The sequence below is a fragment of the Seriola dumerili genome, unplaced genomic scaffold, assembly GCF_002260705.1.
Source record: "Seriola dumerili isolate Sdu_G_001 unplaced genomic scaffold, Sdu_1.0 BDQW01000088.1, whole genome shotgun sequence".
Taxonomy (NCBI): domain Eukaryota; kingdom Metazoa; phylum Chordata; class Actinopteri; order Carangiformes; family Carangidae; genus Seriola; species Seriola dumerili.
Genome location: NW_019174343.1, coordinates 10,911,841 through 10,936,922, shown reverse-complemented (window position 1 = coordinate 10,936,922; position 25,082 = coordinate 10,911,841). Strand labels below are relative to the sequence as shown.

Below are 25,082 nucleotides of genomic sequence, written 5' to 3'. Positions count from 1 at the left end.
TATGATCTCATTGTGAGAAATATAGCTTCACTGTGTCAATATTTGCTTGAGGCGATCCATGTCCTTTTTGTTCTGGGAGGCACAGTGGCAGATGTTCCCTCTGTAGGTTGGACTACAGACACATTGACTGTGAAACACTCAGTTTAATCTTTCAGTAACTACTACTCCTAGTGTTGTAGATAGTAAACATCCCACATTATCCACTCATTATTCAGTTATTCAGTGTTAAAATCATGGTGATGTGATACTTGTGCTCATAAGTGTTAAGTCAACAAAACCAGGATAAAAAATATTTGTTGAAGACCTATTTTTCACAATGAAAACTAAGACTGAAACTAAATAAGTTATGTTTGAAAACAAGAACTCTGATGAAATGTATTTCAGGATTTATTAACAGCTAAATGATGATGAAAGACAGACGAATGGACATGTTCCAACAACCTGTTTGCATCTGTGGATTCACACACTGTAGCTCCTGATTAACTGCTGCCACCTGTGACCATGGTAACTGTACACAAAGAGAGCAACAGCAGTAGCCTAAAAAAATCATAGATGACATAAAAATTAAAAATGTACAACATAAATGAGACTGAGGCACTGATGAAAACCAGACTAAAAAGTATTTAGTTTTTGTTGACTAAAACTAGACTAGAAGTCAATCAACAAAAATCAAATGACTAAAATAAAATAAAAACAGCATCAAAAGACTAAATCATTCGGTTGCCAAGATTTACACTGTGGTCAGATTCTGTTCTCCGCAGAACAAAGTGGTACTCAGAGAAAATCAGTTTAGATTCAATTTGCTGGGATCTTCAGCCAACACACCTAGGTACAAACTGAGTAACAATAACACTCAGCTCTTAATATCCACAATAAATATATGCACCCGCACTTATCCCTAACTTTGGCTGTCAGTTTGTGTGTTTGTGGTCTCAGTCTCTTCTGCTCTGACCCAAGCTTTGGGTGACTTGTTCTGTGTTTTGTGTGCCAGCATGTCAGGCTGGCATGAATCCACAAATCTCTCTCGGGCTTTCTCCCAGTTCTTCTGAGACTTTGATCTAGTTATGGAGACACTGTCTAGAGACATGGCAGCACCGGCCCCCAAACCTGACTGGGACTTTCTGATTTTCAGTTCAATCTGTGGGGAAAGGAATGAGAAAGAAAGAAAATCGAATCATATTATTGCTTCAGAGTACATCTACATATAAACACATGTGCCAATAAGACATCCCCAGCTTATAAAGCGGCCTTACCGGGTCCTTCATTCCAGTTCCCTCTTTGCCCAGTCCCTCTCCTTTCTTCCAGCCCATCTTTTCTAACATCTTCCGTCCTTTATTGACTTCACTGATCTCCCTTTGTGAGGTAAAACATAATATACGATTAAAACTTGCGTCCATCATTTCCATCCATTAGCAACAGTCAAGACAAGACTTACTCATGAACAGAAGCGGGTGCATCATCTCGTTGGAAAACCCCTTGACTGCCCACCGTCTGTCGTCGAGACTCTGCTCGGTCCTTGTATTTTGGGTTCCTCAGGGCTTTGGCCTCCTCATACTCAGTGCTCTGTTTACAGAAAAACACAGAGGTGACTGACTGCATAGAGAGAAGAAGAGGGTTTAAACTAAAACTGTCTGCTGCTAGTCCTGATGACACTCACCTGCAGGCCATATTTGGCCTTCATCTGCTTCAGCTCCTTCTGTCTTAGTGCTTCTTTATCCTCTTTGGTGAGAACAGGGCCTTTGGGGGAAAAAACTGAGAGTAAAGCCAAGTATATCACTGCTGTTTCATGAACCTATACAAAAAGCATTGTCCTTGTTTTTCTGTGGATGGGTCTCCTCTTCAGATTGCTCACCTGTCTTCTCCTCTCTCCTGTGCTTGCTGAGATGAGCCATCACCTGTCCAGGCTCACATCCATCACAGGTATCAGTGCCTGAGTGGATGTGGAAAGAGAGCACAGTCTCTCCCATCTTCACCTCATCACCGTGCATCAGTGCATGCGGCTCACATTTAGCTTTGGGCTGCAGAGGAAATATTCATTGATAAAGTGATTGCTAGCTTGATGTTTTCCTGTTTTATTTAGAGGCAGCAAACCGAGACAAAATGCTGACCTGTAAGATTCGGTTGCCATTGATGACTGTTCCGTTCTGGCTTCCCTGGTCCACCAACATGTAGCTCTGCTGCTCCTGGTCAAAGTACACCTCTGCATGGAACTGGAGCCAAACAGTTTACAGTTAGACACATCACATAACCCTGCATTACACAAATAAATTAATTAGATTCCTGGAGAAATATAAAAGTGAAAAGGGTTACCTTGCTGACTCCCATCTCTGGTATTCGGATTGCATGATCCATATCTTTCTCTCTGCAACAAGGTAGCATGTTAGCATCAAGCTTTCTGAGCCATTATGACATACAGGAAGACCAATTACTTATATTTTCACTCAGTGCAAGTACTACTTGTCATACTCCCAAAAAAGGTGTATTTTGTAATTCTTAAAGCCACATACAGAGCCATGACAGCTCAGTAATGGCAGCCTTGGCACTAACAATTCCCCATACTTGAACTAAATGCACACATTTTTAAGTCCTTGGTATGAAAGTTTCAAACTTTTGCTGTGATGGAGCTCATGTTGCTGCATGACAACAGAGAAAATTACACTAACCTGCCAATGGTGGCTGGAGAGTCGGCTGTGATGATGAACAGAGTGCCCACCTGCAGCACTGGAGACCTGACCACTGTCACTCTTACACAGGGCGGCCAAATGTCTTTGGCTGCAAGAAAAGTACACCAAAGTCATCAAGACATGTCACGATGGCCTCAGAGAGAGTGCTGGGAACTAATGAAACAATAAATCACTACCAGCTAAAACAATTTCCCGAAGAGCAAACAGTGAGCATGTGTGACGAGGCCAGGCGCTTCCTCTCACCTTCCTGACTCTGAGTGTCCATCTCTGATTCTGATTCTGGGCTTTCCTTGGAGGGGGAGCTAGAAGATGATGAGAATGAAGGAGTAGACTCCCACTCCTCCTTCTCTGACTCTGTGATCTCACCCTCTTCCGGTTCGCTGTTCCCCTCTGAGTCATGACTCCGAGCCGGGCTTTTTTTCTTCTTCCGCTTTGCAGATTTTGATTTTTTCCTTTTCTTCTTTGATCTTCCCTTATCATCATGGTGTGAACCGTTTTTCTGCTTCTTCCTCTTTGATGAAGATTTGTCATTCTCCTCCCGACGTGGAGCCGAATCTGCACTGCGAGACCTTCGCTTGAGTTTTTGTGATTCTGTGGTCCTCTTAGATGTTTGTAGTTCAACCCACTCAATTTCTTCTTCTTCCAACTTAATATCATCAGATATGAGTTCCTGCCATCAGACAGACAATGGTGTGATTACCACCTCCTGTGACGTTCACTGACAGCAGGCCGGCTGGCTTTGTAATGCAGATCCCGCATAGTGTTCTTATACATGGTCTCAGTCTTCAAAGACAATTCACCAAGTTACTTACTCAGTTGTCCAGATAGTAGTTTGTACCCACATTTATGCACAATGTCACTAAATCCTTGAGTCATTCAAGGTTTATGGCACAGTACAGAACAACTATTGATCACTTTAAACATGTAAACAGTTATTAGATTAAACTAAAAGGTGTTTGAAACATCCTACAGAATATTATTGAATATTTTATGGTTAAATTCCAGGACTTCACTTTTGTAGTTTTGTAGAGTGTAAGAGGTCACATCACGTTTAAATACTATTAGAGGTGTAGCTTGTATGGATGTCAGGAGCTGCTGCCTTTACTTAAACTGCCTAAGTGATTTATTTTGTTAATGGAATCTGTAAAAGGCCCTTTGTGATGGCAAAGGCTATTCAGGTTAAAAATAACTACAAACATTTCCAAATGCTTTACATGTTGGTATGAAGAGTGTACCTCTGTGGGAAGCAGTATTCCAGTATGAGGAAATCTTCATTTTAGCCAATGAGCTAGTCACCTCTTGCACCTAGATCAGAGGAATAGTCTTTTAGGGAACTAGTCTCAAATGAATACAAAAAGCAGGTGTTTGAAGACTGAGACCAACAAAGTCAAGAGGATTTTTAAGGTGAACTACAAAGTCAAAAGCCAGCTGTCAGCCACAAAGAACAAAATGACTCAATGTCATACATCAATAAAAGTTCTAGTTGTTACATACCTTATCATCCTGGTGTGACGTTTTCTTGGTCCCTTTCTTGAACTTCCTGCCTTTCTTTTCAGCAGTGTTTTTGTCCGAGCAGGACTCTGCACCAGTCTGTGCAGCAGGCACCTCAATCCTGGAATGAAACTGGTATCGTCCGCTCTCTGCATCGTAGTAGTAGTAAATGCCTGTGTTGGCATCGTAGTACAATTGACTGGCCTGAGGAAGAGAAAATAACATGCATAAGATCAAATGACTGGTACATAATGTCTGTCAAAAAAATCCTAAATTGATGCTGAAATTAACTGCGCTGTAACAATCAAAGTTTAAAGTAAAAGTGCTGACGAACCGAGTCGTAGTAGAAGCCTGTGCTGTGATCATAGTACATCCCAGTTGTCTCATCAAAGACAAACCCAGTCTGTGTCATAGCCTCCTCAGCAGTGGCCCTCAACATATCGGCTATGGATCCTGCATCACCCTCCTGGAAGAGACAACATCATATATTTATCTCATATTGTGAACTGAAATGTATGAACTCAATTTATACACAACCACAGCAGCATGACGTTATTTCAGTATTTGGGGATACTGTTGAAAAAATTAGCCAATTGATCAATGAGTTGAACCTTCAATACTAGTTCAGATTTTTTTTTGAGCCATTCATATAGTAAAAACACCAAATATTTGCACTTGCATTTCTGCTTTTAGTAACTTTTTAACATAGCTAACAAATAATTAACTTTTTAATAAAACTGACCTCTGTTGTGGCTTTAACACTGCTGTCAGGTTGACCTGACTCATCAGCAGCTGCTGCTTCGTTTGGTGTTGAAATCTCTGCAGCCTCGGTGCCAGCAGCTCCATCCACCACTGCTGCTGCTGCTGCTGTGTTCGGGCCTTCTTGAGTGTCTGCTGCCTCAGAGTTTTGACAGTAGCTTCCGTAGTAGTAGTTGTAATAATCTGGAAGGGAATATCAAAAAATTTGCAACAATTTTTTTTCACTTTCTGACAAACTGATATGGTCATCCAATGTAATTAATGTGCAATTGAGCGTAACACACCAGTTTCTGTCCATACGTATTCTTCAGTCTGAGTTTCACTGTTGACTCTGTCTTTATCTTTCTTCTTCCGCTCATGAATCTCTGCACTGAGCTGATCAACCTGAAACAATATATTTCAGATGAATTCAACTGTCGGACACACCTGAAACACCAACCACAACAACATGATTTAATGTCAGTTTGATTTATTTCAGGGTTTTCTGGGTGTGAATCACCACGCCTATGAGAAAGATCACTCCACTTTACACATTATATAAAATGTATAGACTTTTATGAATTAAAAAATTAACCATTAGAGAAAAGGCAGCAAATGCCACAGATGTTATATGGTTATTAGGTTATTAGGCTGTGATCTGCTAAATGTCTTAGGATCTGGGTGGCTTACCACCTCCACTAATCAGTTCCCTGGGGGAAACCTGTATTTGACAGGGGTGTAATGGAATATCAAGCATCATGGGATCAAACATTTCCCTGTGGGTGAATAAAGCTACATCATATATCATCTGGGTGACATTTCGATTTTCAATTATTCAATCAGAGCTGTAACAATCATTTGATGAATCAATTAGTCGACTGACAGAAAATCTCAACTATAATGATAATCGATTAACTGTTTATGTTGTTTTTTGAACCAAAAATCCCCCAAAAATGATCTGAATGATATAAGTTCTTAAATGTGTGGATTTGCTGCAGTAAATTTCAATGTTTTGAAGACATTTGTTATCTTGAATTCCCAGATATTGTGACAGTATTTTCTTTTTTTCTTTACGGTTTTGTGATGTTTCATAGACCAAATAATTAATCATATAATTATAATAAAAATTACTTGTCAGAAAAACCAATACTAAAGATCATCCTTAGCTGCAGTATTAATTTTTTTAATAGTTTGGACAGATCCATTCAGACTAATGTTTAGCGACCAAAACGAGGCTTTACCGTATAAATTAATACCTTTATGCGTTGACAGACAGACAAAATAGATATCCTCTCAGCTAAACAACCATACTGTAGAGGACAGCTCTAAACAAGCTGAACTGAAGTGTGTGGACTGGACATGGACTGACCTGTTTCCTCAGGTCTTCATTGTAGCTCTCTGTGCTCCTCTGCAGTCTTTCAGACTGGTTCAGCTGCTTCTGTAACTTCGCCAGCTCGGCTCTGCACTCTTTGAGCTCCTGCTTCAGGGAGTCTGCTTTCAGACGTAGCTCAGCTACTTCAGACGTAGCTTCCCTGTCTCCATCTTCGGTCTCCATCAGTTCAACTGAAGATGTTGATATTAAAGTGTGTAAGTCATTCACGGAGTCATAGAGATAATAACGACTGCCAGCTAATCGGTCTGCTAACGTTAACTACTGGACGCAGTACACCAGATACATGGGTTATCACACAGACACTGAAATATCAAATACCAATTAAAGCTCTACAGCTACAGGAGCACACTGAAATGTTTAGTAATAGTGACTGGGCTACTGCATTACACTGCTCTCCTTACCGTTTCTTTCGTTTTCTCCTCTTTGGCAGTATGTTTTCTGTCAGCACGGCACGTGAACCAACCTGAAAGTTGAAAATAAACATCTTGTAACCAGCCTGCATTTCCGACACAGTCGAGAACATGTTTTGAAGAGAATTAGACAGTTAGAGTTATAACCGTGGAAATGTTTACAGTCCACCCTGTTCACGACCGCCATTTACTACAAGCTACGAGTTAACACGACACAGCGGAAGTACTTCTTCTTCGGGTTTGGCGGACTTCCTTTCCCTCTGTCAATCCGCCACATCACGAATAACTTTACCGCCGCCTAACGGCAATCCATATTCATGGTTTTTAAAAATGACAATAAACCAGACACTCTGCTTTCATCTTTTACATTTTCTTCCACTGAATTTCTTTAAAAATAACCCGACATTGATTTATGTTTTTGATGGTATAAGTTTTCACTATGGAGGCCGGCAAGCAACATAAAAAACTAAACTGTACTCTCATTTTTGACACTCTCCCACTACTTTATATTTGTAGGTAAATATTTGCATATGGTGCAACACTGAGCATTTTGAAAAATTATAAATGAAGTTGTGTATTAGCTGAGTTATACCCTAAAAAAAATAGTGGAAGTGAATCGAAGTGAATCATTTCATAATCCATAGACTGTGAATGTCATCACAATGGATTCATGTGCAGTATGTCAGTGGGCAGTAGTGTGGGTTATGAGTAAGGTCTGACTTATATAAATATGAATGGGCCTGCACACATTAATGTATTACACCGTGCAATAGTGAACATGTTGAATATGATTGGGGTTTGTATAATAGATGTCATATCTTTATTTTAGGTTTGCATATGAACATTGGTAATTGAGTATTTTAACTGCTGATGTTATCAGAATATGTAAACAGCATTTTGTGCAATTGTTATTTCTTATTAAGGTACACAGTCCAGGTGTTATTATCCTCTTTGACCACTAGATGTCAATGCAACATACTGATTCTGCCATCTGACAGCTCAGAGTAGAACTAGGAGGAACACTATTGCCTATCCAGTACTATTGAGACTGGAGAAGTGTTTACACGCATTTCTGGCAGGATGTGATCATAACTCATAACATAACATTTTCTGCTAGCTGATAGCAGTTTTTTCTGCTGGCTGAGGAATGTTTGTTTCATGTTGTTCAGATTTTGTTATTTCCAGCTGTCCATATTTGCTTTTTGGGAGCTGACATGTTCCCTCATTGTTTTAATAAGGCAGGGATGAGGACTACTACAGTACAGCTACAACATAGGCAAGTTTTTGCTCACATCGTCTCTGTCAATGACCCTTGCTCCATTTGTGCTTTGCTGTTCTTCAAACACATCACTATCCTACTGGTCACATTTTGACTCACTTCCTCCTCCTCTTCTGTCTTTTACTTCTCCCCAATTCTTTTTACATTCATTAATTTCCAGGAACCTCTGCTGCATTCAGATAGCTTGCTGACACTTGCCAAGACCAGGCCATCTCTCTGTGTCTCTGCTCTTATTTCGGGCTCCAGAGGAAGGGCTGTTATGTAATACTGTGGCTCGACTATTGTCCTCTAAAATTAAAACACATGGTCTATTTATGGCAAGAGTGTATTATACAGTATTATACTGTAGACACAGTGTAAATATACTATTTGAGTATGAGCACATTTTATCCTTGTACTCTGTCAGTACAGTCCACTTGAGCTGTGAAGTTACAGAACAGCCTTATGGGAAATATATTGTTACTGGGTGTTAAGACACACAATCACTCTAAGACTTTACATAAATGTGTCATTAGTCACATTAGAGACAGACACAATTTGAATTGCTGAGAAAAACTCCACAATAAGTTGGGGAAGCCAGATTGTTTTTCCTTCTAGTTTTAGGGACTTTCTCAAAGATTCCTTTCAGGTTCCTCCCACTGTGTTTGAAATCCGAGTTCTTTTGAGTTGTGTTTGGATTTTGGTGGAGTGTCAGACTTCTTGGCAGGAGCCCTGGTATAGCTGTGGTGGTGGTGGTGGTAGAGCAGCCTTTAAGAATGGGTTGGTCTTTTATCTGGAGACACACACAGCCGCCTCACGATACCTACTGATGTTTATTGATGCCATATTTAGACTAGAAAAGCACCAGTCGTCTGTGAGTACGACCAGCAGTTTGGGAAAAAGAAAAGAAAAAAACACTGGCATTTAGTTCAGCATTTTGAGCAACAATTTGTTATGATTTCATGTTAGTGATGGTAATAGGAATGCTTTCTTATGTAACCTACCAATCCTTGGCTTTTTCACTGGCCCTTCATCAGTAGTGCAGAGTCATTTGTAGTAAACAGCGAGACCATGGTAACAAAGTCTTTAATGCTTTTTCAGCTTTCAGATTGAAACTTATTCTTAAAAAATGTAGGAATGATGTAGAAAAAACACCACTATCACACCTTCCTTCTAAAGTTTCTCATCTGCTTCAGCTTTATCTGTTGATCACATATGACCTTACTGTTGTTTCAAGAATTATTGACCAGTATTACCACTCATAACACATCGGAAGACAGTACCCTTTTGTTCTATTAAGCCTGAGCTACTGAGGGTCTCCGGTGTGGCTCAGTAACTTCAAAAACAGGAAAGCCTGGTGCTTTTGTGAGCAAACATTTTACAGACAAGAAAGAGATACTAACTCCTCAGAATAAAAGCACAGGTTGATCATCATGCTTCAGTGACAATCTCTTCCTTAACTACTACCTTCACATGATCAATGCATGCTAGGATCCCTATCTCCCTCTACCCAGCCCCACGAGCTCCAGCAGACCCAGACAGTAAATAAGTGGGCAGAGAACAAACTCCACCCTTTCTGGTCAAATGTGGAAACTCTGAGGCCGACTGTGGCATGTGTGTCTCTGCTCCTGGATGGGAATTTGGGAGGAGTTTAGCTGCTGTGTGGCCAAACTAAACCTTTGAGTTTCTGGCACTGGAGCTGCACAGAGGATGCATATTACATGTATATCAAAGCACAAAAACATCAGCTATTTGTAAGATATTTGTTGATGTCCAGTGTACTATTCATGTCTCTTAAATCCATGTAAGTTGATTTCAACTTGTAAATGGTTTTTCAGTCTTTTTCAATGGGGTTTGTCCGTGTCATAATATATGAGACTGTTCACTTTGACATAATAAACATTTTTTATGTTTTATCACTGGTCTTGCCTGCAAATTAAAGATTGGATTCACCTTTTTTTCCAATCTATCTTAATGAAATATTCATTTGTCCAGTGAAAGAGTTATCAGACATTCAGTGTAATCATCCTTTCAATACTGGCCATTAAGAAAATCCACGGTATATTCCTCTCGATAATGGCTACTGATATTGATATATTTAGGTTTAGAAAAATACAACAACATTCCTAATTAACATAAAGACATTGCATACATAGATTTTTTTTAACATTAGATTACATTTGATTTACAGAATGAGACATTTCACTGTGTTAAAATCAACTTTTTGCTCTCTAATAGAAATACCTGCAATAACCTAATATCAGTTTTAGAGTGAAATTCCCTCTTTTTGTTTGTCCTCATTGTGTGCCCTCGCTAAACTGCAGAGTAGGCACAGTAACAAAAAGAGGTAATTTTGTACTAATAAGAGTGTAACCTTTTAAGATGCCCATTGACTAACTGCAGCCGCTGAAGCGTCATGTTTGCTTTGGTTAATCTTTGGAATGTATTTTGGCCCAGTGGACTATGGATCTTTTACAGTGGAACAGCATTAACAGGGGATATCCTTACAGCCAGCATGGACAGGAGGAGTGATTATTGTGATCAATATCTCTATCGGTGCACACATGGGTATGTGAGTTTTACTTTAAGATAGACTTGAAAAAAAGAATTGATTTTTTTCTGTAGGAACGGAAGCTGTGTCCTCTTTGAAGCTCTCGTATGTCTTTCATTTTGGCATTGGAAACTCACATATTAAATAGGTGGTTGGTAGATTGACTTTACAGCTGATAACTGCTGCTATTTGGCATTTACTCAAATACAAACCACCTTTAAAGCAGTGTGTCTGGTTGTGATTATGCTGCTTCTCTTTTTCTATTATGTGTTTTTTCCTTTGTATGACAAGTGTCCCTTGGTTTACACAGAGAGTCCTCCTGTTGACACTAGTGGGTGGCTTTGGCTTTTTTTTTGGCAGCATTAGTTTGTCATGCTGCTGAGGTTGTTTCAGACACACCTCATGAGTGATGTCATGCCCTCTTTCCCTACAATGTACTCAATGACATTCACAATGTACCTGTGACAGAAGGTTTTTTACCAGCCATTACTGAGTGCATTAAAGAATATGGTTGCCTGTTAGTTCAGTGGTCTAAACTGCTACCTCAGACATATTGAATCCAGGCAGGTAGATAACCTGAGGCTATACCAACAGAACCGGTTCCCCTGGTCATGCATGCCTGCCACTGGATATCACACTTAACTGTTGAACAGCCTGGGGGAGCAAAGAAGGCTTTAAGATCCAGCCCCACATTCCTAACCTCTCTCTGGGCTATAAAATGTGGAGCCCCAACAGTTCAGCTCCTCCTCCTCCACCTCCTCCTCCCTCTGTGTTTGTTTTCTGACTCCCTCATTCTGCTTCAGAGTGGAAGAGCAGCCTGACAGGGAAGTACCATTCTCCAACCATAGGGGAACCCGTTTAGCTGAGCATAGAAAAGCTGCATTCAAGCTTCCTGCCTACCCCCCCTCTGCTTTTTCTGTCAGTGGACTGGCCTGATGTGGAAGGGAGAGGTTGGAGGGGGTTCAGAAGAGGAGAGAGTGAGAACAGCATTTTGGAAACCAGCTGATCAGAGCTGGGGTATTCTGCCACAGGGGTGGAGGGAAGGGGGATCGTGACTAGAAAAAAGAGAAGACGAAGAAGAAGAACAAGAAGTCTTTGTGATTTTTAAGACTGAGAAAATACAAATAGAAGAGCGGGAAAGAAATGTCTCCCTCCTTTAATGAGAGGCTGGGAACTCATGTGAAGAGAGAAGCCCTGTGGAAAGATGTGAGAGCTGTTGGCAGGGTGGAAATCTGAGGAAGAAACACACAGAGAAGGATCAGTCCAGCGCTGGAAAACAGCCCTTGCTGTCTGTGATTCAACTGAGGGGTTGAGGAACCCCAGTGGAAAGAGAAGTGATGTCTTGGCTGTCACCTGTGTCATGGGCCAAATGGACGTGGACGGCAGTGCGAGGGGGAGAGGGAGAAGAGGAGGATGAAGAGGGGCAGGAGGCCAGCGAGGAGAGGGAGCAACGTGGAGAGAGACGAGAGGAAGAGGAGGAGGAGGAGGAGAGATCTCAAGGCTGCAGGCAAGTGTTGTGCTGGAGCCCGGAGACTACTGACACTGTGATTCACACTGTCTGGACTGAAGGAGAGGGCATTTTTACATATGTGTGCATGATTGTGTGCATAAATGTGTGTGTGTGTGTGTGTGTGTGTGTGTGTGTGTGTGTGTGTGTGTGTGTGTGTGTCTTTATATGTCTACCTGTCAGGCTGAGGAATCTCTATGAAGGTTCGATGAAATGGACAGAGGAGGAGAGGAGAGAATGGACATTTGGTTGTTTACATGCAGAAATGCATTATGTTGTCATGCAGCACTTACACAATTTCTGGAGTGGCTCTGGTTCAGAGTGTGACAGTGTCTGAACAGAATGTTTTTTCTCAGCCCCACCAGTATGTCCTCATTTCTGTGGCTTTACAGAAAGCACACATTCCGGCACTGCAGTCAGGTGCAGTTTAGTTTAGTGATGTAATTACTGCAAACACACAAAGACGACACATGCTCCAGGCGTTTGTGTCTTTGATAAGATTGTCATCTTGTTCATTGTTCTCAGTAGACACCAAGATTCACAGCTACTTTAACATTTTATTGACCAGATACTTTATCAACTATACCCTGGAGTTTTAAGTCATTAAATGCCAGAATCCATGTTTGTTTATTTTTTCACTAACTCAGCAGATCAGTAATTATTTCCACAGAGTAATGTTAATATCTGCTAACGTGTGATGTAGCTTCCTGAAGTGATCAGATCAAATCGAATGCCGTCACACATGCAATGCTGAAATCACAAGTTGGTGTGGGAAAGCAACCATGTACTATATATTTCAAATTGTATTCAGGTGCAGTGCTCCCATTTTTATTTAAAATGAATATAGCATTAATTGTTTTGTTAGTTACAGTCTTATAATTCAGGATGTGCTGTGTAACAGGAAATAGTAAACTGCCCTATACTTCCTCTTCCTCTATATGTCTGTTACATTATCTATATTTTACTCTTTTCCCATCGCTGGCATGAATCAGATAGTACTGGTACAACGTAATTTGCACATGACACATAAAACTAAAGATATCAGATTGTGTTTATGATCACATTCAGTCCATTTCACGTTTAAATGCAAAACATATTGACAATGTTATGGCATCATCCCTTGTATCAGTGTTACCCAGACTGGGAGATTGGCAGACAGACAGATTTGCTTTTTAGGATCACAAACCATGTTGCCATGAATCCTATGGAATCAAAAAATATCACTGTATGATTCAGTTGGTTTGTGATGGAATAGAAATAAAGAAGTATATTTGTCCATATACTTGCACATATTTCACATTTTAATGCATTTAAAGCAGAGGCCTGTTGTAGTTCATAATTCACTATTCACAAAATTCACCTAATTGCCTTAGGCTTCATTAGTTTCTATATCACCTGCTCTGACTATTTGGAATATGATCACTACTCAGTTATGTAAGGATTTTTCTGTTTTCTTCTCTCAGCTTTCAAATGTTTGGAAAGTTCATGCTCCTTCTCTCTCTCTCTCTCTCTCTCTCTCTCTCTCTCTCTCTCTCTCTCTGTCTGTGTCTCTATCTGACTACCACAGCTCTGACTCAGAGGGTCATTTTGACACTCCTGAAGCAGCAACTCCTGTCCGCGCCCCGCCGCCCATCCCAGGAGAGCTGGAGAACAACAACACTGATGCAGAGAAAACAGGTGAGACCACTGCTGAACAAATAACACACAGACGGAAAAAGACAAGGGGAGACAGCTGACATAAGTCGTCCCAGACGTAAACATGCTACAGTAAGACCTCTGGGAAACTGAAGGTTCTGATTAACATTACAAATACTGAACAGAACGGAAGAAATGCCTTTTCAAGTACACTGCACATATAGCCTAACAGACAGTGTCCCTCCTGGAAGTTGCCATGGAAACAAGTCTTTTGATGTTGCACACATGCACAGACATCACGTGTTTGCATGTGAAAACAAATCTTTAATATAATCCTTTTAAATAGCACATGTGGGCATTTATGAATTCCACTACTGTGTCTGAACTGTGTGTATGGTGTATCAAGTTCACCATGCCAGAGTAATTGGATACATATGCAGTCTGTTGTCTCAGGAATGTACCCACCTACTGCTGTTCAGCTTTAAATAATAATTTACCTGCCTTTTTTTTGACTGGGCGTACCGTGTCAGATTTCCTGTGTATTAAATGCCATCAAATGCACAATGCAATGTTTTATTACACGTGCATAATACTCAAGCACTCCTGCATGCTTGGTATGTAAGTTGGTATGTACACTGAGTTGGGATTCTGGGTGTGATGGTGGCGGAAGAACTGTCATTGTCATTTGAATACTAAGAGGAGGAGTCTATAACAGAGTGTGGGAATGGCCTTTGCTCTGGAATTCAACAGGTTCAACAAAAGCTCTGGTTTGCCCTGTTTTGTATTGGTCACTGATAGAGGTCAGTGAGGGGAGTGACTGAACAAAGCTTGTTATCAGGCAGAAACCATCATGCAGCCCTCTTTTTAGGGAGGATTGTCTTGGAGACCATGCGTTGATGTGAAGCTGCTGCTGTTTTGATAGAATTAAGACTTTAAGGTAAAACAGTTCCAGAAACGTTTCACTGAAGTGTACAACAAGCAAAACGGAGCAAGGGGGAGTTCACTTTTGTTTCAACAGCAAACAGTCCTTCCTGCAGCTGTGGGAGGAGGAAGTTTGAATCTTGGCAGACAGGAGCTGAAGAGCCACTAGAAACTGCTCTGAATGTAAACATGCTGATGGCTATGTTTGTCTAGGTGAGCGTCTGCCCATACATGATGACACTTTATAAATATTTAATAGGTAGTTGAAGACTGACAAAAAAGACCCCAGACTTCAAATTGATAACGTGAACAGCTCGATACTCACAACGTTTTGTTTTCCAAAAATCTAACAACTATACACAGATATGTAGTACTGTTTGCTCATGAAAAATCATAAAAAATGGTAAACATGCAAAAATTTCATCTTTGATTATTCAAATTGGACAAGAGGATTGGTGTATGATTGCAAACAGGCACTGCAGCTGAATGACCTTTATCCTTGCTGTGACATGTTCTGCCTTTATACAAACACAGGAGTGAGAGAACAAAAAATAGCTTTATAGCAAAACATGGTACTGAATATGCATGTGGATATTGACGAGGACATGTTTGCATGGGCATGTTGGGTGGCAGGAGTACTTTGGCAACATGGAAGCAGGTAGAAACACAGCAGGCTGTGCTAGTCTCCTAGCAACATAATATTACATGAATATGGCGAGTATGACAGGCTTACTGAAATATGTTGATGTGTCAATAGGGGCCCTGGAGGTAATAATAACACCACACAGCACCCGTTGCCGCTATTGCCCACAACACACAACAGAAAATGTATCAAAGTGCATGTCTATGTTTATTTTCTAATGCATTTCTTTAGTTTAAATGTGATGGCCCTCATAGGAAGGCATCGCCATGGCAACAGCAGCAAATGGAACAGTTGGCTGGCTAGTAACCTGCTTTCAGAGAGCCAATCAGATATCACCTTCATCTGAGTTTGGATTTGATTGGAGAGACTGTTTTTTAGGGTTAATTCTGGTGTTTTTCTCTCATTTCTTCTTCAGACTTGGATCAGGAGGAGCACCTGATAGTGACTGCTCCTGCCAGGGATCTGGATATTTTGCTCAGACACAACATGGGTCAGGATGAACCTGCTGTCCACATGGGTGGCCCACTGGAAATAAACATGCAGACGCTAGACACAGAACAAGAAAAGAATCTTCCAGAAGCTTTGGGCTCTGTGCCTGTCCCTGATTCATCCTCAATGAAGGAAACTCCTGAAGTGGCTAAATGCACAGCACCACCCTCTGAGCCATCCCAAGCACCAGTCCCAATCCTAGTCAGAGATCCTGTCCCGGATCTGGCTCCAGCTCCAGCTCCCGCCCCCGCTCTAACCCCAGAGCCAGACTCAGTACAGAGCAGTGAACCTGCACCAATCCAAGCTCTGGAGCCCCCTGAGGAAAAACCTCTTGCAGTCTCAGAACCAGAGTGCAATGGTCTCCCCAACCAGACAGAACCTATTCGAAAGACTAAAACCAGCAGCAAATCTAAGCCTCCATCTCTGAAAATGAAGGCCTCGATGAACGAGCTTGCTCAAACAAATGAGGAACAAGAACTTCCTGTTCCCAAGGCCACATACAACTTTGACCCTGACCAGCTGGATGCCGCTTTTAATCCCTTTACCAGCGGTGGATCAAAAATTCAAAACTCTCCTCCACCTTGCGGTACAAACTCTCTACCCAGACTGGAGCCAATTGGTTGCTCATTGCCTGATTCTGAGGCCAGCTCAGCAGCTCCAGCAGATGCAGAGGTGACAGAGTCTTCATCAGGGGCGAAACCTGTGATGCTGGAGTTCGGTCTGGACGAAGGGATGGTCAGCAAGCCACCTCCAAGGAAATTAGGTGGAAAAAAGACAATCAGCAAACTCGCAGCTAAGAAGCAGAGGCCCAAAGGATCAGAGGCTTCCTGCAAACCTGCGCCAGAACCCACAGTGTCAGAACCAGTTTCTCAACCAGTACCAGAACCAGTTTCCCAATCAATATCAGAACCTGTTTCAGATCCTCTTCCAGAAATTTCTTTGCCAGTTTCAGACTCTTCAGCACCTGTGAACCTTGACGATGTTCCTATTCCTAAAACCGGAACATATAACTTTGATCCCAGTCAGTGGGATGACCCGAACTTCAATCCGTTTGGTAGCAATAATAATATGAGCAGCTCCCCAGTGCTCCCTAAAGGCAGCTACAGCTTCAACCCAGACAATTTTGATGACTCTGTGGACCCTTTTAAACCCTCCAAAAGCCTGAACACTGAGGACTCGTCCAGTAGCACCACTGAGCCTGAGAAAAAAGTAAAAGATGGAGGCAAACAGAAAGCAGGGCACACGCCTAGTGAGAAGAAAGTAAGGCAGATTCCCAAGAAAGGCAAAGAGAAGACAGCCACGTAAGTCTACAGAGAAATGGCTTGAAAATTCCCATCCATATGTTTGTAATCTTCCTTTCTTTCCTATGATGTTAGAAATTTAAAAATTCAAATTTCAGTTTGGGGCTGAGGGTGTGTGGATGGATACCAAACAATTCTTTGAACCCACGCCAAACACTGCACACTAACTACTGACGCAATTCCCGAACAGGTTATTTATAGGCTGTTAAAAGTGCTTATAGCTGCAGTGCTCACTCTACTTTAAGCTTTTCAAGGACTGTTGGCATCTTGTGTTTATGCTCAAACTTTAAACTATCTGCTGAGTGCCTAACATGCTGAGCTGAACACCTCTAGTCACTCACTCGCTCTCCTTTGTCTCTTCCCCCTGTTCTATGCTCCCTTATTAAAACCCTCCCCATCTCTCGCTGTATCCCCTTCATCCCGTCATTCCTTCCTCCTCGTGTCTGTTGCACAACCCCCAATCTCTGCTTTCGTCTACTTCGCTTGGCCTCAGGACATCTGAACAAGTCAAGCTTCTCTGTTTTCTGTTGTAAGTACTCTCACTATCGACGCTCTCTTTCATGCACGCTTTGTTTCCCATTTTACTCCCATCATGGCATGTGCTATGTCTGAACTGACTTTTGAAGGGAGCATGTGAGGGAAATGAATGTCTTCCTCAGTCTCAAGTCCATCCCCTGACACATTAGCACTTTAATTTTGTCCTGGCTTGTGATCTCTCCAGGCAACACCAGCATGGTTATACATGTATGTTGCTGCACCTCTTTCGATATAGGGCAATGCAACACAGCACAGAAATGTTTACAGCTTTGTGGTTGTAGAAACAGTGAAAATAACATAATGTCTTTTATCGATTACTCATTTTTCAATACATAGATTCTAAGTGATATATTGTCATCGTGTGTTTGTTTTGTAGGAATTCCTGTAAACTACAGAAATATGATGAAAGCCAGTCCTTGGTGCTTGACGTGTGTAATCAGGTAATGTGTGTATCTGGCTGTATGAGTGGCTGTATGTGTGTGTGCAAGTGTGTGTAGTTGTGTCAGCTGAAATGTTTCACCTTACTGCGGTGACACTGCAATGACCATTATTCAGCAGCTGTCCAACCTCTTGGCCTCACCTCTTAACACACACACATACACAGTAACACAAGCTGACAGGGGCATCAGCAGCGTCTCCAGCTCTGCAGTGCTGGCTTGGCACTGTGGCAGATCTGTGACTTATCACGCCGCAGTCTGCTGCTCCCACATGCCCCTCAACATTATCACCTCCTTCATTCTCAGGAGGTATTGTATTATCAAGATATTGTATAGCTCTAGAGTACCTAAGATACCTTAACACAATTGGTCGTGGCCTTCAGTGTTATCTTACTGTAACCTCCCTGGTGTAAAGCAGTTGGAATATATTAACTAAACACTATAGTTTCACTGGATCTCTTGGGCAGTGATAAATGTCTAAACTAATCTACTGTAGCCACATTTGTTCATGAAAGGTTTCAATCCACAACTGTACATATGCACTTTGTATACAATAGAAAAAGTTTTTATTTAACCTACAAACTAAATGTCTTTGTCTTTGACTCATTACAGAGTCACTTTTTATGGAAGCATATCACATAAGTGTGAAATAAAAACCTATTGTAATGTGGGCCATATCTTGCTCTCTTGTCTCCAGGAGGAAGATGGGGTGGTGGTTCAGACCCCAGAGATCACTCAGCGGGTTCATCACGCCACCGATGAGGAGAAGTTGGCCTCCACTGGCATCATGGGCCAGACAACAGATAGCCAGGAGGAGAGAGGAGAATCTGAATGCAATAAAGCACCTGCAAAAAAACACCCAGTTGATGAAATATCCATTAGGGATGGTATGTTTCTCAGTCAGTCTCAATTGTGTAATATTTAAGACTTTTTTGATATGGGTCAGCTATGACTTAAGATTTTATTAAGTCAGAGGAAGTCTGGTGACATTGCAGGTTGCCAAGAGGTTATCAAGTTCAATTGTTATTTGGACTGGGTGCTAGATAACAGTCACAAAGAGCACCCGGGCTAAAGAGGAGATTCAGTTGAAGAGCTCTGACAAGTGTGCGTGTGTGGAAAGCTTGTTTTTGTCAAGTGACGCAAACAGCACTAGCAGACTAAATTATTTTATCCACAGTCAGACACATCTGTTCGCTTTATTCCACCTGACCTTCTCAAGTTCCCCTGTGATTTTAGATCAGAGTATGCATGGTGCAGGGTGTTGGAGAAGTGAGGTGCAAGATGAATTGGAAAATGCGAACAAGGAGAGAAATTCACTTACATAATTTTTTCAACAACTACTGTTGGAGTTTTGGAGACTGCAACGTCCCAAGAATGTGTCAGAAGTTAAGAAGAAGAAAAATGGAGCATGCATGCTCAGCACACCCCTGTCCTGAAAATAAGAAAGTTATAAATATTACACTGGGGAACAACTGCTTCCCACAGTTGTAAAATCAGTCTGTGTCAGTGGTGGAAGTATCACACATAAGACAATCTAATGAAACCTAGACAAATAGAGCCCAAATCCTTATTGCCAAGTGCATTTTTGTATACACTGTATGTATTGTCACTGAATTATATGTTTTTTTTCTCCTTAAAGGTCCTGATGTCAAGATTGCAGATCACCAGGAGGAGAAGAACACATGCAGTCTGAAAGATGATATAGTAAGTACCATAGGAACCAGAGGCAGGGAGTAATAACATGACCAGCTTGTTTTTCACCATCTGGCCTTCATTTCAATTGGGAATAAGTTAGTTTAGCCATTATTGGAGTCCTACTTTTTTATTTTGTCATACTGAGATAACAGTTGGCTTGTGTTGCAGTCTGATGCCCCACCAGCTATTTTTGCCACATGAATCGAATAGTTTTTACTTAGATAACTACTATTTATCTAAGATAATCATACTTGCAAATGTGGGGCTGTACAAATGTTTGACTTATGAATGCAACACAAATGTGAGCAGTTTTTCTAGTGCACTCTCTGCAGAGACATCGTGTCACGATGGGTACTAATATCTGAGTTGTGTGCTGCCATCTGGGATCTGTTTCCAACATATAAGGATCATGGATGTTTGTGTCAGATCTTGTTGGACTGAGCACACGATGCGTTTTCTGCCACAGTGTGAGATATCCACAAACCAAACAACAAAGGTAGACAGCAGTGATGTCACGGACACAGCAACCCTGACCCAGGAAAGCATACCTTTGAGTGAGATGGACAAGGCTGCAGTGCTCACTCTGATCAGAGAAGAGGTAAACTATGTCAAACCCACAAACCCAGCGAAGTGAATCTGATGCTGATAACCTTATTAGATCTAAATGCATCAGCTAATTTCTTTTTCTCTTCATGCCTCGTCTTCCAATCAGATTATCACTAAAGAAATCGAGGTCAATGAGTGGAAGACAAAGTTCGAGGAAAGCAGAGCAGAGGTTTTTGAGATGAGGTACGTAGCTTCATTGGTACTCCGGAGCCTTGCTTCCTGTTTACAAAACATTCCAGCACAAATGTAGAAAAATATGAATGATTTAGACCAGCAAGCTGACAGAGGACTGCTTTCTGCTCATATCTCAACAGGAAAATAGTTGCAGAATATGAGAAGACAGTTGCACAGATGATTGGTAAGTTGCTGCCACCTGGTGGTGGTAGTCTCTGTTTGTTTAACAGGCACAGCGCCTCATGACTTACTGTATTTAATTTCTTAGGGGACAGAAAGTGAGTGAAAGGGTTTCCTTAAACTTAAATGAAGTCACAATATTTAATATTTTGTAGCAGATCTTTAGCAGTCAATGTCTCAAGTACCGAAAAAGATCAGCGGACAGGTATCTTCCCCTGGCGAAGCTTTGCCAGGCCTGTACCTCAGCAGTCTTCATTTCTTGATTGTTTTGGGGGCTTTTTGCCCTCAGTCTAGTCTTCAGGATATGAAACATGTGATGATGACTTGGTCAGTCATGTGCATTTCACTGTTTGGCAGTAAAACTGAGTCCCACACCCAGTTTGGATGTAAATACCCATAAAACTGAGAGTTGGGACTAATCTTGCAGTTATTGGTTTATTTTAAAGCCAGTGTGCTGGAGTAGTCTACAGAGCCAATACAATAAAAACACACTGCCCTAACACTTTCTGGCTGCACTGTCTTCTGAGGTAATATCTACACAATTAAAGTAATGTGTGTTCTGGTGATGAACCCACATACCTTTCAAGGCTGCATTTGACTGTGCTGTTTCAGTTCAGTTTTGAAGTTGTCATATGCATACAGCCCTTTTCTTATATTTTGACTCCTCTGTTGGTTGCAGAGGATGAGCAGCAGCAGAAGACTCTGTCCTGCAGCAAGTCAGTCAGGCAGTTGACCCTAGAGAGGGATCAGGCCCTGGCTGACCTCAACTCTGTGGAGCGCTCCTTTGCTGACCTCTTCAGGAGGTATGAAAACATGAAGGGAGTTCTGGAGGGCTTCAAGAAGGTCAGTATAGCTATATATCCCATTATGCAGTGTAGTCCACCATCAAGTAATAGCCAGATCACTAGATATTCTCTACACATATCTCTCTAGAATGAGGAGGTGCTGAAGAAGTGTGCGCAGGACTACCTTATAAGGATCAAGCAAGAGGAGCAACGATACCAAACCCTCAAAGTGCATGCTGAGGAGAAACTGGACAAGTAAGAGATGAACAAGTTTTGGTCATAAGACAGCTGTTTAGAAAAACCACTGGAGTTCAAGGCTGATTCTAACCATCGATCCCTCTTTCTTCTGTCTCCTCCACTCTCAGAGCTAATGAAGAGATAGCCCAGGTACGTGCAAAGGCCAACGCTGAGGGTGTCGCACTTAATGCCAGCCTGAGGAAGGAGCAGATGAAGGTGGAGTCACTTGAAAGAGCTGTCCTTCAAAAGGTGGGATAATTGAAAACATGATCAAAATGGATTCATTGTGTTTAATTGTGTGGGTGAAAGGAAGGGTGCACTGAAAAATTACTCTGGATAAGTGAGGTTCAAACCTTTCACTGGGGGAGATTTGCATCAACATTTCTGTGTCAGCTCATACTTTTACTTCTTAAGTCTAAAAAGTAAAGAGTGCTGAACACAGCATGTTTAAATATCGTTGTATTACTGTCAAATCAATTGTGCTGTTCAGGAATCATTACTGTAAACGAATAAGATCTACCACAATCCCCACAGAACCTGATGTTTCCTGTCTGTTTGTTTCAGTTGGTTTTCTCTTTGCGTTTAGTTGGGGATAAATTTCCGTTCCCATCAGCTTCTCACTTCTTGCACCAAGAGGAACTACATAACTTTTTGTTCCTCTTGCATTGGAAAAGTTTCTATTCCTGGATTGTGAAACTAAATAGTTCTTCATCAGATGTTTGTTCTAAATCTAACCCATTTAGCTCAAAATGTAAAGCACATTTATGATGTGGTTTGATCACAGTGATATTAAAAGGTCGTAATTTACTGTGCTCTCAGTATGACCCCTGCAGCCTTAATTCCTTGGGAGTCCTTCAACATAGCACATATTGTACTAGAGAGCACAGACCTCCACCAAGGCCAATGTCAAAAAAACATACATTTCTAGTAAATGATCCAGATCTCCCCCAAAGTTTATTGGGTTCTTGCCTGGCCCATGTCCCATCCAAATCGGTGCAAATCGGTTTGGTACTTTTTGAGTAATCCTGCAGACAAGAGATGGGTGAAAACATAACCACTTTGGTGGTGGTAATAAATACACATTTGCCAACATGTAACTGAACACTAGGGGTCAGTGTTTTACTTACTAAAACCACAATGAGGTGGAAAGGAGATGAAAAATAGTAGTAAAAGTATGCAGTATGTTATTAGCTGTTTTGTACTTTCTTGATGGATGTTAACCAAACAATAGTGTTACCAAATACCTGTCCCTCCTCAACCAATTAGTGTTTGAAATGCAGCTCTGCAGATCTGACCAGTTTAAATTTTGTGAATTCTGACTCTTCTGCAAACTACAGAGAAGCATTTTCTCTGCTTACAGATTCAGAGACTTTTATTGTACCTTTAAAGACACACACTTTGATCCTGGCATCTCTATTCTTCCTGTCTCTGTCTCTCACAGAATCAAGAGATCGAGGAGCTCACCAAGATCTGCGATGAACTGATTGCCAAACTGGGAACTGAATAAGAGGCCTTTAATCGAACTCTCATTGCAGCATGTGATGTAAATTCTGTATATGAACACACTTCAGCACATCTCAACTTTGTTCTTTCTTTCTTTTCAAAAGTATATAATATTGAAATACAGATTGGTTGCACTTGCTCATATTGATTTCAGACTGAAATATGAAACCAGAACAATAATGTCATTGTGTAAATCAAGAAGCACAAAGTTATCATGAGGGGTATTTTAATTCTTTTGAAGGAGAAGCATTGTGATGACATTCCAGCCATGATTTTTTTTGGGATCTCTAGTAATGGATTTAAAGGATTATTTTAAGGTTAAATGATTAATCCATTATCAAACTAAGGGAAAGAAAATGTGGACATACATATTTTACCACAGCACGTCCACAGTGTACTACATATAGACAGAAAGGACGAATCACTTCATGGAGTGCCTAAACTGATCATAGCATATTCAGCATTTCCTTTGACATACAGACAGTTTAATTCTGCTGATTATCCACTTTCATCCGCAAATGAGCTGTAAGTAATATTACAGAGCATTTCTTAAGTTGCCTTTTGCTTTGTTTGTCTTTCTTGTTTCACAGGGTGACATATGCAGTGTGTGATGAAGTCCTCAGTTATGCAGATTTTGAAGTTAAAGCACAGCGTTTTGACATCTTGTACATTATACCCTCATACATCTCTGGGATTGTTATATATGAAGAGCACTTAAGAGAATCACACTTTACACACAGTTATATAGTATCTTGATGGGAGTTTGACAGTGATGGGTGGAGGTGAAAGTTTAAAGCAGTAAAAACTTTGGTCTTATTATACTGCAATATTAAACTATGTGCCATGTTTCATTTTCCTTCTCTCTGAGTATGGAAAAAGGCGCATTCTTCCGCTGCCATGTAGATATTTTTGGATTGTATTCATATTTTATCTGTGAGCCCACGTGTTGCTGGTGTGCCTTTATTTTGTCTATGTAAAACAAAAAAAAAGGTTTTGGTTTTTTAGTTCCTCCATGCAGTTGTTTGCAAACTCTGTTGCCAAAGTGTACTGTATACATTATATTTCTTGTACAATGAAAATATCTTGAACAACAAATATCTTGAGTTATAATGGGTTTGCAGTTTTAATGCTTTACCTACAGGAACAGATCAGTGAGCAATGTGTGCACATGATGAACGACATTACTCTTTATTATAAAGGCCTGTGTTTTGGGAGCAGATGATCATTATCCAGTAAAATGTCCACTCAACATTTTCTGGTCTGATTGAACTTGAAGGAGCACAAAAGCACATTTTCGGTCAGACATGTATCTCATATAAAGGACAGACTTTTGCATGGAAACCTTCTTTTACGTCAGCACAATCAATTGCCAAATGTCAGTGTAAAATCAGACGGTTTCAGTGTGACAGTGTCCTGTTGTAGTGGTGTTACAGTAGTCCGAACGTGATTTAAATGCAAATCCATCGTCACAGTACAATATGTATAAATTTTATACTTTATGAAAAGAGTATTCAGAATTTTGTTCCTGATATTTGTAAAACTGAAGAATTGGGTATAATCAGATTGTATGTTAACTGCTATATTTTGTGCATTCCTGAATAAATGGTTAAGATTTATTATTATGCCAGTCTCCTCCTTGGCCGGAATCATTTTAGCTGTGCATCACAAAACAGAAACACGTTTGAGTCCACTATCGCTGCAGTGATGAACAAATTCATTGTCACTGTTCATTCCTACAGAGGAGCCGCAAGCCAAATTTCATCACTGCTCATGCTCTTTAGTGTATTGTTACTTTTTACAAACATGTCATCAGTGCTTTGTTTGTTTGTGAGTCAAGAGCCTGTAATTTCCTCTATCAGTCAGATTTAACAATCACAACAATAGAGTCATAAATATATATCATATCA

At 40.9% G+C, this 25,082-nt stretch overlaps 2 protein-coding genes across 2 annotated transcripts; one reads left to right on the top strand and one right to left on the bottom strand.

Annotated features, from left to right (window-relative positions):
* Window positions 1–374: 374 nt before the first annotated feature.
* aggf1 (angiogenic factor with G-patch and FHA domains 1) lies at window positions 375–6,925 on the bottom strand. The gene is made up of 16 exons (XM_022745008.1): window positions 6,864–6,925; window positions 6,708–6,769; window positions 6,283–6,476; window positions 5,219–5,318; window positions 4,918–5,117; window positions 4,510–4,641; window positions 4,179–4,379; window positions 2,928–3,354; window positions 2,664–2,772; window positions 2,311–2,362; window positions 2,109–2,210; window positions 1,853–2,018; window positions 1,658–1,737; window positions 1,436–1,563; window positions 1,254–1,353; window positions 375–1,138 (listed from the first exon to the last, which is right to left on the bottom strand). The coding sequence occupies exons 3-16, from the start codon at window positions 6,466–6,468 to the stop codon at window positions 899–901; spliced, it is 2,223 nt and encodes a 740-aa protein (XP_022600729.1). The 5' UTR covers window positions 6,469–6,476; window positions 6,708–6,769; window positions 6,864–6,925; the 3' UTR covers window positions 375–898.
* A 6,701-nt stretch (window positions 6,926–13,626) lies between these two features.
* Window positions 13,627–24,791, top strand: LOC111221559 (transforming acidic coiled-coil-containing protein 1-like). The gene is made up of 13 exons (XM_022745006.1): window positions 13,627–13,709; window positions 15,647–17,021; window positions 17,935–17,998; window positions 18,693–18,882; window positions 19,635–19,699; window positions 20,157–20,288; window positions 20,403–20,479; window positions 20,611–20,654; window positions 21,330–21,493; window positions 21,584–21,690; window positions 21,801–21,921; window positions 23,114–23,215; window positions 23,766–24,791. Exons 2-12 carry the CDS (start codon window positions 15,718–15,720, stop codon window positions 23,177–23,179), a joined length of 2,334 nt encoding a protein of 777 aa, XP_022600727.1. The 5' UTR covers window positions 13,627–13,709; window positions 15,647–15,717; the 3' UTR covers window positions 23,180–23,215; window positions 23,766–24,791.
* Window positions 24,792–25,082: the final 291 nt, after the last annotated feature.